At 37.1% G+C, this 18,136-nt stretch overlaps 1 protein-coding gene across 2 annotated transcripts in view; it reads right to left on the bottom strand.

Moving 5' to 3' along the window:
* pdlim5b (PDZ and LIM domain 5b) overlaps positions 1 to 18,136 on the bottom strand; it is a 39,474-nt gene that overhangs the window by 13,289 nt on the left and 8,049 nt on the right. Inside the window, exons 3-5 of one of the 2 annotated variants that reach the window (XM_055040281.1) lie at positions 10,683 to 10,834; positions 2,827 to 2,860; positions 1,400 to 1,923 (exon numbers count right to left, since the gene is read on the bottom strand). In XM_055040281.1, coding sequence (XP_054896256.1) covers positions 1,400 to 1,923; positions 2,827 to 2,860; positions 10,683 to 10,834 — 710 coding nt within the window. The remainder of the gene's footprint in view (positions 1 to 1,399; positions 1,924 to 2,826; positions 2,861 to 10,682; positions 10,835 to 18,136) is intronic. The other variant, XM_055040283.1, reaches the window with a different exon arrangement.

The following is an 18,136-nucleotide window of genomic DNA, read 5'->3' as shown; positions in this document are numbered from 1 at the left end:
GCATGCAAGTTAGGATACAAAGACAAAAACTAAACTCTACATCTAAAAAGGTAAAAAAAAGTAGCTGTTTTAAGCAAAAGTAAAACTGAAAAAGCTGAAGAAGAAAAAGTACTAAATTTTAGACTCAGACTTTGAAACTGTTTCAGTTTGGTCTTTTATTTTTAACATTTGTACATTTTAACTCACTTTAGCTCTGTGAAGTGAAAGTTAGTAAGTCAAAAGGCTCCAGATGACATCCAGTCCTCCTAAACTTAGCTAAACTGTTGGTGTTGACGTTATGCATCAATTTGATATCCTAACAAGGTTTTTCCATCGTAAACTGTGAAGTCCTCCTAATAATTATTGCATCTCTTTGAGGACACCGTCTGTCTGGTTGCTGAAATATGACAAAGACAAATGTGTGCCTTTAGAAACATTTTCAGAAATTAGAAACAGTCATGGTGTGGAAACTTGAAGAGAAAAGCCAAATAAACCATAAACTGTTTAAAATTACTGTTATTGATATAGTGAAACTGTGATACTTTAGTCGATGTTATAGCAAATAGCTAGTGCCTGGTTAACAAAATAAAAACAGTTGACAATTAAATATGAAGGTAAATAATAGATCTGCTGTTTTATTACTTGATTTCCCCACAATCACATAAAACATTTCTTTAATATTGTTGCCAGTTCCCTTTTTTGGCTCATGCAGCTGAAAACCAAAGTGTGCCCGCAGTAATGCTGCAGCTGTGGTTTACATCCAAAACTTAATTTTGCTAAATATCACAACTTTGACTTTTTGCTTTCTACTGTTGGCTCCATTACATCTTGTGCAAAGATGTAATGGAGGACACAAAAAAGGTAAATCCAGGTAAATAATCCAGAATCTACATAAGCATGAGAGGAAGTAGTAAAGCAAATAGGACATATCTTCCCGTTTCATCTGACTGTGACATAATAATGGAAACTATGCTACCAAACGGTTCACAATCCACTCAAAAAACTTCAACAATGATAGAACTGAAACAAGCCACTCTGTCTCTTGCTGGGATTGAGATGATTAAAACCAAATACAAAGAGTGTGACTTCAACCTATGCCAAGTCTTTTTATTTTATTTTCTTGTAATCAAGTGCAGACAAATTATGATGTGTGGTTTCACGGTTTACTTTTTAAATTAGAAAAATATTTCGGGGTGAAGTGTAATGGAGTACAGAGTTTCATAGGGTGGAGATCAGAGAGAGTTATATTGACTTTAATGAATTTTTCAGTCGGGAAAACCACAAAAATGTCCTGTAACACATAGTCTTGACCTACAAAAATACCAGGCCTGCTGACTAATGCAAACAGTAGCTGGAAATGGATCACTTATTTTTAAGAAAGATGTGAAACAGAAATAAAACATGAAAACCTTCAACCTACCCATTTACATGCTCTGAGAGACCCTGGCTCTCCAAAAGGCCTCGCCTTTGTCCAATAGCAACTTCACAAGCATTGGCGTTGGAGTACAGGTTGATAGGTGTGTTATAGACGGAGGGCTGCGGGACATTAGGATGGGCAGGGGGTACCGTCACTCTGGGTGAAGATGAGGAGTTAGATGAAGTGGATGAGGCAGAGGGGGAGGTGAAGGCAGAACGGCTGGCGCTGATTTTGGGGCCAGAGTTTACTATGGCCGAATCTGAAGCGGGGAGGCTTGACTTCAATGCGAAAGGAGGCTGTGGAGGCTGAGAGGGAGAGGCTGGGGTGAAAGCTGATGATTCGGAAGGGATAGAGGCAACTTTTGGAGCAGTCAGGGAGGAAGAAGCAGTAACCCCACTGCTGCCGCCCCCAAACGGGCGAGCTGTCTTGTTGTACAAAGGAGTGGGCTGGCTTGGTGGCTTGGTGTATGTGGTGCTCGGCGCAGGGTGAGTGATCGGCACAGGCTTAATGATTTCCTGAGGCTCTTCCTGGATGAAGGTGAGGACAAACATGCACAAAAAGCAAATCCACAAAAATCCCATGCACTGAAGCCAGAACTCACAGCACAAACGTAATAAAAATGAACTGTGCTCTCACACTGGTGGATGGATCAAGTTACATCTCTGTCATTCAACTTAACTCAAGCAGTGCCTTGCAAAATTATTCATACCTCTTTTGAAAAGTTTTGTCACGTTATAAACACATTTCATTGGAATGTCCCACAAAGTACACCAAAACTCTCATGTGAATTGCATCCAATCTGAAAAGTGTGGCATACATTCAGCCCACTTTGATATGGCACCTGATGAGAAATGGTAATGGACAGTATCATGATACTCTGGGGGTGCTTTACTTCAGAAGTTAATCAGAGTTAACGAGGGGATAAAGTTATAACAGGGCAATACCACAAGGAAACTGGACAAAGGATGTAAAGATCAGAGTGAATGAACCCTGAACCCAATTAAGAATCCATAGTCCACAAAGGCTCTTCATCCAGTCTGACTGAGCTCGAGTCATTTTGCAAAAAAGAAAAGGGGATAACTTATTTTTGGTAGAGCATGTAGCAGTTTTTGCAGCTAAAGCCGATTCTCCGAAGCATCAACTCTAGGTAGAGTGAATTTATATATATCATCTTCAAACTTTTCAGGTTTTTGGGGACATAAATATGTCTTTGCACTTTATAATTATAAAATAATTTGTCTTAATCAATCACATCTATTCTAGTTATTTACACCGATATCTCTAGTTGTAAAGTGACAAAAAAAAATGTTGCAAAGGGTGTGAATACTTTTGCAAGGCAATGCGTACATGCAAAGCAATTAAATTTTTTCCACATAATCTCAGAAGGGTTATTCAACTCTGATGCAGCGCTAAATGAACGCTTGCCTTACCTTGTGTGATTCCTCTTTCGAGACAGCGGAGGCTCTGAAAAGACAAAAGAAAATATGAGTTACTCCACATGAAACAAGTACAGTTGTTAAATCTAAAGTGTTTGGAAAAGTATTACTTTTTTTTTTTTTTACTTTGAAAACCCAGCGTTTAAAACAAGTCGGGCAGAGGAAAAACTTTTTTTTTTTTTAAGTCAAATTCAAGCAAACGTGATTATTAAAAGGTCCAGTATGCATTTGATTTGCACAACAGCAGAAGCAGCTGATATATTTTAAAACCGTGAAGGAGGTTTAGGGTGGTCTGCTCGTCTCTTCTTCCTTCTTATCTCACTCTGGAGATGTTCTGGAAACTGAAGAACATCCAGCAAACCTTTCAACACACTTTTGATATGTGTATAGTGTTACTATTCTATTAATGTTACTTTTTCCTGTTAATGTATAACACATTCTGTTTCATGTTAAAAATAAGTCTGCATCAGCAATTTCAAGCACTAAAAATGTGGTCTACTTTGAATGATGACAGGTCGTAATAACATTTTACAATATTTAGTCTGAACTGCAGATAATGTAGCCCTTTTTTCCCCCTATGTAAAAAAAAAAAAAGAAAGGAAGAAAGAAAAAAAGACTAGAGGGAACAAAAGCAAAAAACAGACATGAGGTAGAGAGGCTGGTCCTGGACCAGGATCTGTGGTATGTCTCCTGCCTCCCTTCCTGTCTATCAGGACAACAAACAACAAACTCACACGTTTCCTTTCCGACTGAGCTGAAGCACATGAACAGAGCCTGGTACCAGGTTGTTAAACAACCCCGCCCTGCAGAATCAAACGTCATCTGCCGCCATGCTTCCACTTACAATTTTCCACTTAACTGTTAATATCCAGCCTGCTTATTTTCCAATGAGCTGCACCAACGTATTATTGCAATTGCTTATGGAGCAACACATTGCCTCGCCAGGGAAAACAGTCAGAGGTCTAAAGATCAAACAACACAGACTGTTTTGAACAGATCCCAGTCTAAAATAATAAGGCACTATGTATCTACTATCAGGGTCCCAGAATGGGGCAGCTGGGCGGATTCTCTGTGTCTGTCTACTCCCAGAGCAAACTGAACAAACACTCGACAGGGTGGTCCCTTGAACATCTGTTTAATTCAGACCTGTGGGAGTCCTGCACTTTGTGTAATCAAGCCTGCAATTGTAGTGCTGTCAGAAAGACAACACTAAGGGCACTCAAACATATGTTCACGTGACTTTAACCAACATAAATATTGGTTAATGTGTCTAAAAGTAGACTTCTAATAAGTATCAGGTCAAACATTCATTTTAAATGGCAACCACATAGTTCAGTAATTCGCTTTCAGACTTCAGTTAATACATTATCCTTCACATACTATTTTGCCAAGTTGGAGCAAAAAGTAAAATTTTGGTCTCAAATGAACAAAGTAAGTTCTTCCACAAGTTTTTTTTTTCTATTCTAGTATTTTTAAAGATTCTCTTTCAATTAATGGCTTTCTCCCTGCCAGACACGGAGTGCATGCCTAAAAGTTGTCCTGTTAACAGATTCTTCCAAATGAGTTATGGATCTCTGCAGCTCTTCCAGAGATATCATGGAGACTTTTTGCATAATGCTCTCCTTGCTCAGCTTGTCAGATGAGGATGATGAGGTTTGCTTCCTTATATGCAAAGAGCTTTGACAACCCTGAATTATTTTCCTTCCATAACATTTTGTGCTATTTTCACTTAGTCTGTCATGTAAAACCTCAAGTTACATTTAGTATTTTTACAAGACACTGTGTAAAAAAAAAAATTATGTACAACCGAAAAGGTTTATTGCATTTTTAATGCCTTCATACTAAGCAGTTTTTGAGCAATACGTTACTTTGTTTGATTTACATTCATTAAGATTAGCTTCATGCTTCCCCAAAGAAAAAGGTTGCTTTCATCTGGTAACATCTAAGGTATTTCAGAATAAGTTTAATGAGTTGAGTAAGCTGGCCCCCGGTGTAGAAATTGTTTAGTCAGAGAACAAGTCTCAATCTGAAAGAATGCTTCTTTTTTTTCTTTTTTTTTAAATTCTTTTACAAGAAAAGCTAATAAATATTTGTCTGGTGCAGGTAAATGAAAGAGAGCGCATTGGTTGAAAAACAAGATGATGCATTTCATGGTGTTCATCAATGCATGTTTCTTTGTGTACACACCCTGACACACAGCTGCTGCTTCCAATAATAAGGAGGTTAACAAGAGCAGTAAAGCCTGAGGGTAGAGCACACTGACGCATTTCCATCCTGCCTGTGTCTCTTTGAGGGCCAAGAGAAACAGTCTGGCATATGGCAGTCGACTGAATGATGGAGTGTCTAATTGACAACCTTCTCAGTACAGGCTTGTGGTTTAACAACTTGCATTCTTTTTTCCAAAAGTAAAATTGCCCATACACGAGGAGCAGTTTCTCTTTAATTTTGAAGAGTTTTAGTAACAAACGTTTCAGATTGTGAAACAGCACAATAAATGTAATTAAATGACCCGCAATAATCCTTTCACTCCAGGCATCTGTCTCCGTCTTGTGCCATAATCTCTGGTTACAGTTTTGTTTACTATATTTAAACTGGAGCAGATTGAGACTTAAAGCTCGACAGGGTTATGAAATATGCAGGAAAACATGTCTGAGAAGAATCCAAGCAATTATTTATTCCAAACTATTGTGGACCAAGAATGTTCTCTTTAAAAAAGGATCATGAAAACTAGAAAAATAAAATGCATCGCCTTAGTTCTAAAGTCCTTACACTAGCTTCCTGTAGCTCAGAGAATAGACTTTAAAAATAACAATATTAATTTATAATCACTCAATAGCTTTGCATCAAAATACATAAAAAATCTGCAACCTTATGCCTTCTGATTCAAATTGTTCCTGCATCCCCAGAACCAGATCCAAACAAAAAAGTAGCATTCAGTTTGTGTGCTCCACTAATCAGGTACAAACTTCCAGAAAACTGCAAAATAGCTGAAACAGTTCCTTTAAATCAAGGCTAAACCCCACTTGCTTAGAAATGTCTGATTAAAGTCAACTGGAAAACAAATTAATTCTACTTTTCATTACAATGTTTTTGAGAAAATGTGATATTTGTTACTCATTTTTCTCTCTAATCATGTAAGGCATGTTCAATATCCAGTTAATAAAACATGCTATACAAATAAACTTGCCTTAAAATACTGCTTCTCCAATAAATACATCCAATTTATGTACAAGGTGTCTACATTTTCTGTTTGCTCGTTAGTGTGAAAAACTTTCTCTATAAAAAAACATGACATGGTAACTAGCATCAAGGTACAAGTAGGCTTTAAAAATTACTGCTTCAAAAATGTCTTTAAGGTAAATCTGTTTTAAAAACTAGAATTGAATGAAAATTTTGCTTGAATTGTATCAGTTAAAACACTGAAGGGAATTTATTTTTACACAAAACTTACTTTCAGTCTGGAACTATGTATATATATGTTTTTTTTCCCTATTTTGTTTTGAGCCATCACCAGTCAAGTCAAACTTTCTCTCCAAATATTTTAAAGAAATGCTAAAAACCTACAATCAACTCTCATCATGCCAGTGATGACAGAGACATGCTATGTTACACCACAGTAAACACCAAGCTGTACGCAACAGCAACGCTGTACGCAACAGCAACGCTGTACGCAACAGCAACGCTGTACGCGCTGCTGTTGCGTACAGCTTGTGATGTATCGGTTGCCTGGATACATCACAAACACAGTTTTCATCCTGTCTGCATGTTTAGTGATTGTGTAAACATATCAAACAGAAGCACTGTCCCTTTCGTATCAGCAGTCCCTGCAGTATCCTGACAGGAGTTCACTGTATGCCTTTACACTGTGCATGTGAGCACAATAACTCCTGTCATGTATTTTTGTCTTAAGCTGCAGAGTCTCATATCTATTCAAATAATGTCTGAAGCCCCCCATTGTCTTTTTTTGTTTTTTTTTGTGCTTTACTTTCAGCTGCCATTATACATCTGGCTAAGGCGGTCGGCAGTCTGTGGGGCTCTGAATAGTGACCTCTGCTTCACCCTGTAAACTGCAACTTATTGGATGTGGTGATATATATGAGAATGCATGCAGATAAAATCCAGAACATTTCAGGAGCTGAAGGTTTGAGATCAAGTAAAACAGGTTTAAAAATGTGAAATGGAAAAAAAAAAAAAAAAAGGACAGAAATGTTGAATTATGTTGTTTCCACTGACTATCTGTGATTTATTTTTAGCTGGAAGAATCTGAAACATTCAAAAACAATAATGAAAATAATATGTACAGGAGATAAATGCATGCGGTTCAACCTTGAGGCTCACTCTTTCTAATCCATCATCTTTGAGGTTTTGGATCAAGAAGAAACCAGCCACTGCCTGATGGACACAGTGTTTCATTGCACTCTGCTGCGTGTTTCAAAGACAATAAATAAACAATTATCATACTTTCCTAACCCTGCTTTGCACAGCCATCTGGTGACTGACTAGTGGCTAAACAACAAGATTTCCTTGATTTTAGAATAAAATGTGCCCATAAACTGGAAAGTGCTGCTCATAGCAACAACCAGAAGTTTGAAACCTCAAGCAGTCAGTCAGTTCTGCTAAATGAACACGTGTACATAGAAACTAGGAGAACATGTGTGAGATTTTCAATAAAAGCACTTTTAAGTTGTTTTGGAAAGAAAAACTTTAAAGTTGTTCGGGCAAACCTACTGACTCACTTTTGTTTCATGTAATGATGAAAATAAAATAAAAAAACATCTATTATGCAAGTCTAAACAGGCAGTACTTGCACTCACTTTCATTGCATTTTACTCTTTCAGGTCTGCGATGGTTATTAATGAATCTCTGCTTTTGAATACTCCAAGCATTTTGGGATAAAGCGAGTAAAATTTTATTTTCTACTCGCTCACAACAAGGTTTGTTCAGGACACTGGTAGTAATGCTGCGGGTTGGACCAGTCTCTGAACAAACATGCTTGTTCCAATGGTCAAACAGCCAAATTAAACATTGCATTATCCTTCCTGGTTATAATTTCCATACACAGAGCAGCAATGTCAAATGTCATTTCACACTACAGCAAGTGCCCAGAGCAAAATATTACCATTCCTGCACATTTTGTTGAGATTTCGACCTTTTCTGCTTGTTCAGACTCAACATGTAATTTGCTATAATTTACCCACTTCATGGAATAATGGAATTACAGCAGGACAAGCAATGGACTTCCTCAGCTCATTTCCTCTCTGATGAAAACATGTTTACCCCTGCTTTGAATTTGTTAAACAGACTGAGCTGTTCTGCACTCTCTCTCAAATCTCCATATGCATTTTTTAGACAGACATTTATTTGAAAGTTTGTGAAACAAAAAATAAATAAATGTAAACTTCAAAATGTTCAGTATTGTGCATGTTTAAAGCAAAAGTGCATGCAATACAGGATTTTATATGACATGCATACACTATCAAATCTAATTTTAACTAGAGAAATTAATACATGGCCAAAAAAAAAAGTGAGGTTATTTAAACATCAAGTCCCAGCAGTCTCCTTTAAATAAATATGAATCTAAGAGTCTCTTTCGTTAGATGTTTTGCACTCCTCCAGATGATTTGGATGCTAAAGTGGCTTTTTAAGGAAGTGCTTGGAGAATGTAAACTATGACAAAGTGACATAACTGGGCGAAACTGTCCCATTAATCATCTCCCAACACTCTCACTCTGCAGTTGTGATGTCAGCAGCCTTATCAGTGATCATTGCAACCATAAATTGCTCACGGAGAGAAGAAAGGATTAACTGTTGTTTAGAAGGAAATAGGGTTTTTTTTGCTATTTTTTACCAGTTATGCACTTCTCTGTTGTCTGGGGCCGAGGTGTTTTAGAAGACAATATTTGCATTTGTTTATTTAGGTTATACAATTTTGAAACTATTTTTACAATCATCTTGATTTATTCTAAACACAAAATAAAATGTAAGGAACCATAAACACACACCACAATTACGCACCACTTGTAATAACAAGACCTTTGTTGTTTCTGGGATAATTCAGCTGTAGTTTACGTGCTCCATGAGACCAGAATTGTTTGATGTTTCATCGTGCATCAGCAACATGAAGCAGATTATACACAGCTGTGGGACAGGACTATTTTCAGACGGTTTTCCCACGATTAAAGCAAAGAGGCTCCTTTTTTCTTTGATGTGGTGATGAAATGACAGGATCGGCAAAGCAGACTTGAGTTTAGCTGTCAACATGTTTTACAGCTAGGAGAATGTGCGTGCTTTGGCTCCATTTGGCTCCATCTAACACAAGAGATACTTTTCGCTCATTTCAAATATAGCCACCTCAATGATTATTTTATTTAAACTGGAACAGCAGACCACATTATCATGATCAGCATTATACTGCGTCTCTGTTAAACACATTTAACAGACCGTCTTAGACCATCTACTGTGCTTTCAAATTTAGATGCTTCAAAGCAAACAAATATTTGCATCCAACAAACATAGCCTGGCTAAATACAATAGCAAACATCAAAATGATATTTAAGAAAAAAAGGTTTTCCAAACCAACTTGAGCATGTTGTGAGACAGGTTCTACTTAAGTTTCTGGGTTCTGGTAGCAATGAAGCCAGGCTGCTTGAACAATTGCTTTTCGATAGAGAGCCTCGGAGTCACATATTTTTGGCCTAAAAATATACAAATTTCAGAAAATAAAAACATAAAAAAAGAAATTTGCAAAGTGGCAGAAACCTTTTTACAGTCTTGCCTTAAAAAAAAAAAAACAGATCAATCCTCATGTGCTGCATTCTCTGAATGACAACATGTATAATAGTTTCTGAAGCATCAATAAGCTTCAAGACCTAAAGTTTGCATTCAATAAGGCTAAAGGTCTTTTAATATTTTATTTTTGGGTAACAAGAGAACAGAGGAGCAGGGTCGAATGTCTTTGCAATATGCTAAGCATGGAACAACATGTGGAGACAATTAGTTACAGATTGTAATAACATAGAATTAAGATTAAGTACTTCATGTTTCTCTGTGTGGCATGTAACATTCATATACGTAACATTGTGGCTTCACAAACATCCTCTTTGGAAACGACCTTCTGAAGACCAAAATAGAGCTGAACCTCAAAGTAAATTTGCATTAAACATGTTTTTTTAAGCACAAGTTATTTAAGTATAATACTGCAATGTGAACTCTTCCCACTCTCATGGGTGACGTTAAGCTTTCCAATCATGCACGAGCATAAATCCAGTTTAATGCCTTTGCAGACATTTTCTGTAATTACCAACTAGATGACATGATGCTCGAACGATGTACATGACCAACAAGCTTACTCCTCCAAACTCTTAAGACAGGACTGCAGAAGCTTTTGCTGTGGTATTTTTTAGTGGGTAGCTTTCAAATACTAACAAAAAATAATAATAATTATTTGACCAGGTGAAGAATTTTTTTTAAAATAAACACTAGCATTTCTAATACAGCCTTTTCCCTATACAAATGCATTTTTGTAGTTTTTTTCTTGTGCTGACATGGATTACCAGATCTGCAACAAATAACTACTCCACTCCTTCAAGGATATATTTTGGACAAGCCAATTAATTTATATTTGTATATGTATAAAATAGAGAGTTTTTTTTTTTTTTTTTTTACTTCAATGTGACATCTTGTTGTCACATTTTCACTGTAATATCAATGTCTTGTGATATACTCTATGGATGTTAGCTTTGTTAGGTCTGCCTCTTATCCTGTTTGTTTCAATGACTTCCAGTTCATTTCACCCTAAATCTGCAACTTAGCATGTCTTGGCTTTACCACTACAACTGTGCAACTGTTACCTTTGCAGAGTGAGGCTGAGGTTGCCGGTACAAGCTTTAATCTTGTTCTGAGCCTCCAGGTGATTCATGCCTTCTGAGGAAATGCCATTGATGGAAAGGATGATATCTCCAATGTTCATCCCGGCTTTAACTGCCTTGCCTCCGTCAGTCAGCTGCAGTGAAACAAAAAGCATAACATGTAAGTCCAGCGTTACAAAAACATGGTGGGTCTCAAAAGCTCTTTAAAAAGAAGTATTGTCATTCCTCGAAAACACCTGAGGAATTAAAGTTATGTAAGCACATTTTGTTTATGTTTGGGACCACTAATCATTACGATCTCTTTTCCCTTTCCTGTCGTATCTGATGAGATAGGAATCTTATTCTCTGCACAACATTTATTAAAGAAGACTGGATTTCCACCATCACAATCTGCACATAAAACACTACCCACAAAATTTTACATAGACTCATTACAAAAGAAATCTTATTGAAGCCACATGGTTTGAAATATTACAGCTTTCATTTAAGAAACTTCTTGGCAATGATGTAAAGAATATTCAGTCTGGACTGAAGCCAGCTCCAGCTCATTGTCCTATAATTAACCCATTTTGGGAAGTTTGGGTGCTGAAAGTTTAATCTCTCTGAGTTCAACTCTTTTCCTAACTTGATAAATTTTTATGTGATCGCACATGAATGTTCTTAAGGTATTTTTATTAATTATAATAATCTGTAAAGAATTTGAATTTAATACAATCAACTAACAGAGCCGTTCTTGAATCAGATAAGAGGCTGAGGGTAAACGCAAAAGTAGATGGGTAAGAGTTTTATTTCTAAAGCACCTTTCACAGATTAACATAATTTTTTACAATATTAAAAACTATGTGTTGAAAGAAGTGCACACACCATCTGTAAACATTTCTGACATCTTGAAGATTTGCCAAAGCAAATAAAAAGCGAGCAGAGCATAACTTTTTACTATGGGTTCCATAAAAATCCAGAAGAGGACAAAGTATCACCTGACGGTTTTCATTATGAAAGCTTCAACAGGGTCTTAAAAGGAGTGTTGCACACAGAAGCGAGAGTTAAGACTGAAGTTTCACCAGATCTCCCATCAATTTCCCCCATGCTGAGACTTGCATTTCACACATGGGAATAATGTCATAAAATCGTTACCACTGGACAACACCCTTTCAGGTGTGATGACTGATCTGTCATTACGTACACAAGCACCTCATCAATCAGTCAGCACGCTCTTAACACGCTCAAATCCTGCACACCTATGCTGGCTGCCAAAAGGACTCTATGTACTCATTATCTTATGTTGTCTTTATTACCTCCATAACTTCATGTCATCCTTCAACATGATTGCAGAATATAACTCAATGGGACAAGACAACTAAATGAACTCTTCAAAGTTCAGTGGAAAGCAGAGTTTTTGGTTATTGTGTCTGTTCAGAGAACTCTGATCACAGATATTGAACTGAATAACAAAATCTCTGAAAAGTTCTAGTATCTGTTATCTTGAATCTGTTATCCTTATCCCCACACAGTTGAGTGAAACTATTTATATGAACAAAACTGATAAGGGAAGAGAATCAACAGCAACAAAAAAAGATATCCTCTTTCCTCACTGCTAAAGAATGCATTCAGGTTGGGTAACTGAAATGTAGCCATTGTCCCATTGTGTTTACTCTCAACTTAACAAAATAGAGGAAAAGAATGGGAAGGGGAACGAAGGAATGAGGAAGTGACAGCATCTGTGCTGAAGACTGCCACTTTTTTTTTTTTTTTAAGTCTTGAAAAATTCTTTCTTCCACTCACTTGTTACTTGATCGGTAGCAGGAAGTCTAGAACCCAAAGCTGAAGCTGATGTATGCATACCGACGTCTAGGGCATCTATAGTGCGGTTATACCACTCACAAAAGCCCAGTGTGCAGACAGGCTCTCTGCTTTAACCAAATCACTCGCTCATTACTGGTGTGACGCACAGTCACAGTCACCTACAAGCATTTAGTGAAACACATAGGTACTTTTAATCAAGCAACCCACATTCTCAGTTTAATAATCATTTTTACAACTTTGGCTTTTCTCATGTGTTATGCCTTGTTGAGTTTCCACACTGCGCTAGGCAGTGGCTTTACAACTGCATAACATTGGCGGAGAGATGACCTTACCTCGGCCTTTAATGCACAATAATGTCTATGAAGGACAAAAGTACAGATCGATTCTCAGACTCTTGTTTTGATTTGGAAAAGTGTGTTTAAAATTTATTTTCTCAACTTTTAAAATCTCTTCTTTTCTTTGTAGCTCAGACTTTCAAGTCCATAAAGTCTTCTGAATCCCACAGTACAAGAGAAAAGTAATTTGAATGCTACGCAATCACACTCACATTTGTACGCTTGAACAGAGCAGATAAAAATACTTCGTGGCTCCATTTCTTAATTTCTTAAGCATTTACATCAAGCACAGACTTTATGCATTGTCAACAATATTTAATGCTTTAATTTGTGGTGAACAAACTGTACTTTGTACATCCCAAATCCCCCCCTCCCACCCAATCACTCATGGGGACACAAAACAAATAGATGTTGAGTAAGAATCTCAGGCATGTGCAGTCTATAAATATAAATCAAGTGAGGTCTGAGTGAGACTCGTGACGGAAAGCAGATAAGCAATAAACAGTGACATTCACTGCTCTCCAAAGAGAGAAATAACATTGCGTTTTACCAAATCTATTGGTTTTATTCTATAATTTCACATGAACCATTAAAACATAGAATAACATATAATGGTTCAAGATTTTGCAACATAAAATGGAAAAGGCCATGTAATGGGTGTGTAAAAATATAATTTAATTACTGGAGTGGTTGATGGTTATGCTTTTTAAATGAATAAGAGTATCTGTCCAGCTACATTTACATGAATGGGATTTCAGCCATAATATAGTGAGGTTGCCGTTTCGTGGTTTCTTTCTCCACACTGGTGAATTTACTGCTGTGGAGTCACTAATAATGACTGGTTCTTCCACTGTGGTTCTGTAAATGCAGTAAGCTGGGAGCTGGTAAAACAAGCCATGTTCTACAGCACTAACTGAGAAATTATGACAAATCTTACCAACATTGTCCAAAAAGAAACAATAAACATACAAGCAAGATGCCAAAACTGTAATCTAATCCTAGATTAAAAGATGCCTAAAATACATTGGTTCTACATGCACTTCAGTGTAATAGTCACATTTTTTTAAAAATTTGAATTTTCTAAAAAAAAAATTCACTATCCACCTTCAACATTTTATGGAACCGCTTCACACTTCAACACGACAAAGACACGGCCACCTCCCTTGCTTCTCAGCGTGCAACTTCCTGCCTTCAGTGAAAGTACGGAATAAGGAAGAGGATTGCTTCATATCTGGGGCGTCATGCTGCAGGAAGTATATTGTGGTGGGAGCTGGAAGGCCAGTAAGCTGCTTGTCACAACTGTGAAGGATGTAGGAAGACAGAGAACCTTATACGGAGAAGTCTTGAGTTTAAAGGAAAGGCTCACAGAGCCTCACTATGTCACAATGCTGCCAGATAATATACCTCTGAGTTAATCTAAAGCCACTCAAAAGGAGACATCATAATTAGGCACAAGCCAGTATGAAATTATGACAGAAAAATAAGCTAAAAATATTACAGTTTCAGGTTTCACGGTGTTATAATTCCAGTGCAAAAATTGGTTAATTTGCAGTTTCTCTAGGATGATTTGAGGTCAATGCATAGGTGTATTTTTATGCATTGTGAGCTGATCTTCACTCTTTGACATAACCAGTTGCTGCCAAGCCACCGCTCTTCTAAAAGAGCAATTCGGACCAACATGAATTTAACTGGAGTCTCAAATTAGTCTTCCACTTAATTCACAAAATACTTTGAGTCCTCATGTAACAAGTTGCAAATATAGATGATTTCTGTATATAATTTACTTCTAGGGGAAGCTTAAGTCCTTCAGTATTTAAGCAAGAAGCTGCAGTTCTTCTATAAATGTTGTGGAGAGTACACAGTCTTCCATCATCATCTCTTAGCCAGTGATTTAAAAACAAGCTCCTTAAGACAGTTGTTTCTATAATGAGGCCCACTCTGGAGCATGTTGTAAGAGAATTATTTCTAAAATAAAAAATATTATACACAACCCTGAGAATTTTCTTCATCTTCAGTCAAAGGCTTCTTCAGAACCACTACAGGAAATCCTTTCGTCCCCAACCATCAGCACCTACAGCATCTCTATGAATGGAATTGTATTACAGTGACATTAGATTTGCCTTTTATTGCTTTAAATTGAATAATGCTGCTAAATCAGTAATGTTGAAGTTCCATGTAGTCAATTTGTATTTATGTTGAGCAGTAGCACACAGCAGGGGACAGGTTGTTCAAATAGCACAGGCTCATCTTCTCAAAGCCAAGCATCCCAATTAAGGACATGAACAGAGGTAGATAAACTGCTGTCATGGTTTGATCCCAGTCTGTTACTACATAAATCTGGCAGCTTGAAAACCTGAGATGCCAAACAAACCTTAAAGGACCTCTTAGTCAAATTGCCATGACGACACAAACAAAAACACATAGCAAAGTACCGACCCTGCACTGAATACTAAAAGCTCTTTATAGACAGGTCCAGAAAAGAGCCAGCTGGTTTAGCCTCATCAGCAAGAAGATATGGAAGAGTTTGAGCCAAGAGGCAGAACTGGATCCCAACTCCATCCTGTTCGGTTTGAAGTGAAACATTCAAACAGCTTTCTGCTCCAGTAAAAGAACAACACAAAAGATACCCAATGTTCTTCCAAAACATTCTGCTGCGCTCTAAAACATTCATCACTATGCATGCCCAACCATATTTTGACAGTGGCATAAAAAAATGCCAAAAGTTGTAGTCAAAGCTCTCCCTGTAAAACAGATCATGAGCTTCAGCATGCAGGGTTTTTTGTTGTTTTTTTTTTTGTCACATGGAAGAAATTTTAAAAAAGTATAATTCCTCCAAAAAGTTGTCTAAATCAAAATAAAGTGACAGCACAGCTACTTTTTATAGCTCTGCCATATTGCAGGAGGGAGCTTGAAAGCAGATGCCTTCCTAAAAGCTTGAGGCAGACACAAAACAATCATACCGGGATCAAACACATACTGCAGTGAACAGCTATCCATATGGAACCTGAACGCATCTCCAGGAGCCTGCACAACTGATGGTTAAGGAAAATACAAGCTGCTTCCCGGCTAAGCAGCACAGACCACAGCTTGTCTGTGTGGTTTCCGAAAATGCAGGGTATGTATTTTTTTCCCCTTTAACAGCTTGCTTTTATTTGTTTCTGAACCAGCACTTATGGTAAAGTCCAAACAGCCAACATAATGAAGAAGCCAAAGATGATATTAGGTTTTGAGTCGCAATATTTTCTTTAATGGAAGGCATTTTACCTAGATCTATGTTTTTGGGGTAATGTTTTCATATTGCATTAAAATTTGAAACCTTTTCCCTGAACCTGCCAAGAAGCGGGGGAAAAAAATCGAATAAACAAACACGTTAGGTACTTTAAGTGTATATAATACTTCTTTTACTATAAGCAAGAACATTTCTAGTACAAAATGCTTCCTAGAGTAAGTTTCCGCAGTATTTTATGGTGGTTTATAGAGGTCTGTCGAGTCTGCGGAGAGGAAATTAAACTGCAGTTTTGGCCACCGTCTCGTGTGCTGGATTTAAGAGTTTCAGAAAACTGTCTGAGAAGAATAATGGTTGGTGAGTGAAGGGGCTGTTTAAAGGCAGATCAAAGAGAGCAGTAAAAGACTGCTCCAAACAAAATTAAACAATACTTCCATAAAGGGCAAGTGTCCCAATTAATGTTGGAATATCTTTGGGAGGAATTTGGTCTAAAAAGCTTGAAAAATTTAACTAATCAAAGTTAACACTTTAAAAAAAAGTATATTAAATTTACGTTCAACCTTAATGGCTACCAGGATCATTTTTATGGCCTAATTCCTATTCAGATAGAGTGGAATTAACTTCACTATACTAAAAATAAAGTGGCTAAAAGCAGTGCATTACTGCAAAGCTTGCTGCAGAAACCAACCTAAAATTAGCTTGTCTGTTTTCAGAAAGTATTACAAGCCCTTACAACAGCAAATAAAAGGAAAATAAAAAGAAACCGGCCCAACGGACAAAGAAATAGATTCGGCGCTGCTCCCCCAGTATACGCATTTCAATGTGGGAGAATAAAAACCATATTTTCCAGCTGTGGAAAACAGTCAAAAGGGAACTCTGAAAAGAAGCGCAGCAGCCTTGTTCTAAATGATCTGGAAGAGTCGCAGGGAAAACAAATCGTGGCACCCCTCCACCACACATACACACAAAGACACACACACACGTATATAATTGAGTCCTAGCTCCATAAATCATTCATGAGGTACTGGGTGGTCCTAGTTTGAACAATTAACGGCACTGAATCAAGTTTGTTATTTAACAAAACGTCAAATACAATTTCAGTCTGAATAGTGTAGTCCAATATATTGTATTGGATACAATGTAAAAGCTGTGCAACAACATTTTGGTGGATATGACTCTTATTGCATCTCTTACCGTCATTAAGAATTATTTTAAGAACTAAAGCCCAAAATTCCCTATATGGAAATCCCAATAATTGTCTATGGTCATTCTGCAACTAGCCTTATACTTTGTTATTATAATCGTTGAATAACTTGCATATGGTAGGCATATGAAAAATCAAGTCGTTACATCAATACTCTATGGTAACGTCATTTATCAGAGCAAAATAAGTTCAAGCTCAGATATCTTGTCAACAGATGCATACGCCTCAACATGGTAAGTATATTTAACATCGCAGGTCTCTAATGAACCCTGAAACAAGCTTGAGGTCAACATAGTTTTCTACCTCACCAACTGAATGAAGGGATTAAAGGAGTGCCTAAACTTTTTGCAGATGTTTGTAAATGTGTCTTGAATCGTTTCCAATAATGCTCACCATGTCTAAATTGAGATGAAACTATATAACATCCCACCACACAGTCAAGACACAAACCAGCCACCAAATTATAAACCGAGGATAGATTCATCAGAGATTTTTGAAATAAAATACAGACTAGTAAGAAGACATCATGAGTCTCTTTCCCCTCTCTTTCTGAAGAAGTACAAAGCAATGCTTCACTTCGAACTTCATCTGAAGCTGGTTCACTATACAAATTAAGCAACGTTGCACAATATCCTGCCACCCTTCATTTACAGATTATTTTATTTGTTTTTCCAAACTTTAAATAATCTTGCACCACCCTACACCTCTGAGATTTTACAATGACTTTGCCTCTCCTGTTTAATAAGATCAGAAGAGTAACTGTGAATGTCAGAGGCTTTTTTGCCGTTTTTCTTTAGCTCACATCTGAAAATAAATTTTTATCCTTAGACTTTTGACAAACCACATCTGAGAAAATTTTATTTGTTAG

This window comes from Poeciliopsis prolifica, unplaced genomic scaffold, assembly GCF_027474105.1.
Source record: "Poeciliopsis prolifica strain line A6 unplaced genomic scaffold, Auburn_PproV2 SCAFFOLD015, whole genome shotgun sequence".
NCBI lineage: Eukaryota > Metazoa > Chordata > Actinopteri > Cyprinodontiformes > Poeciliidae > Poeciliopsis > Poeciliopsis prolifica.
This window is presented reverse-complemented; position numbering and strand designations above follow the sequence as displayed.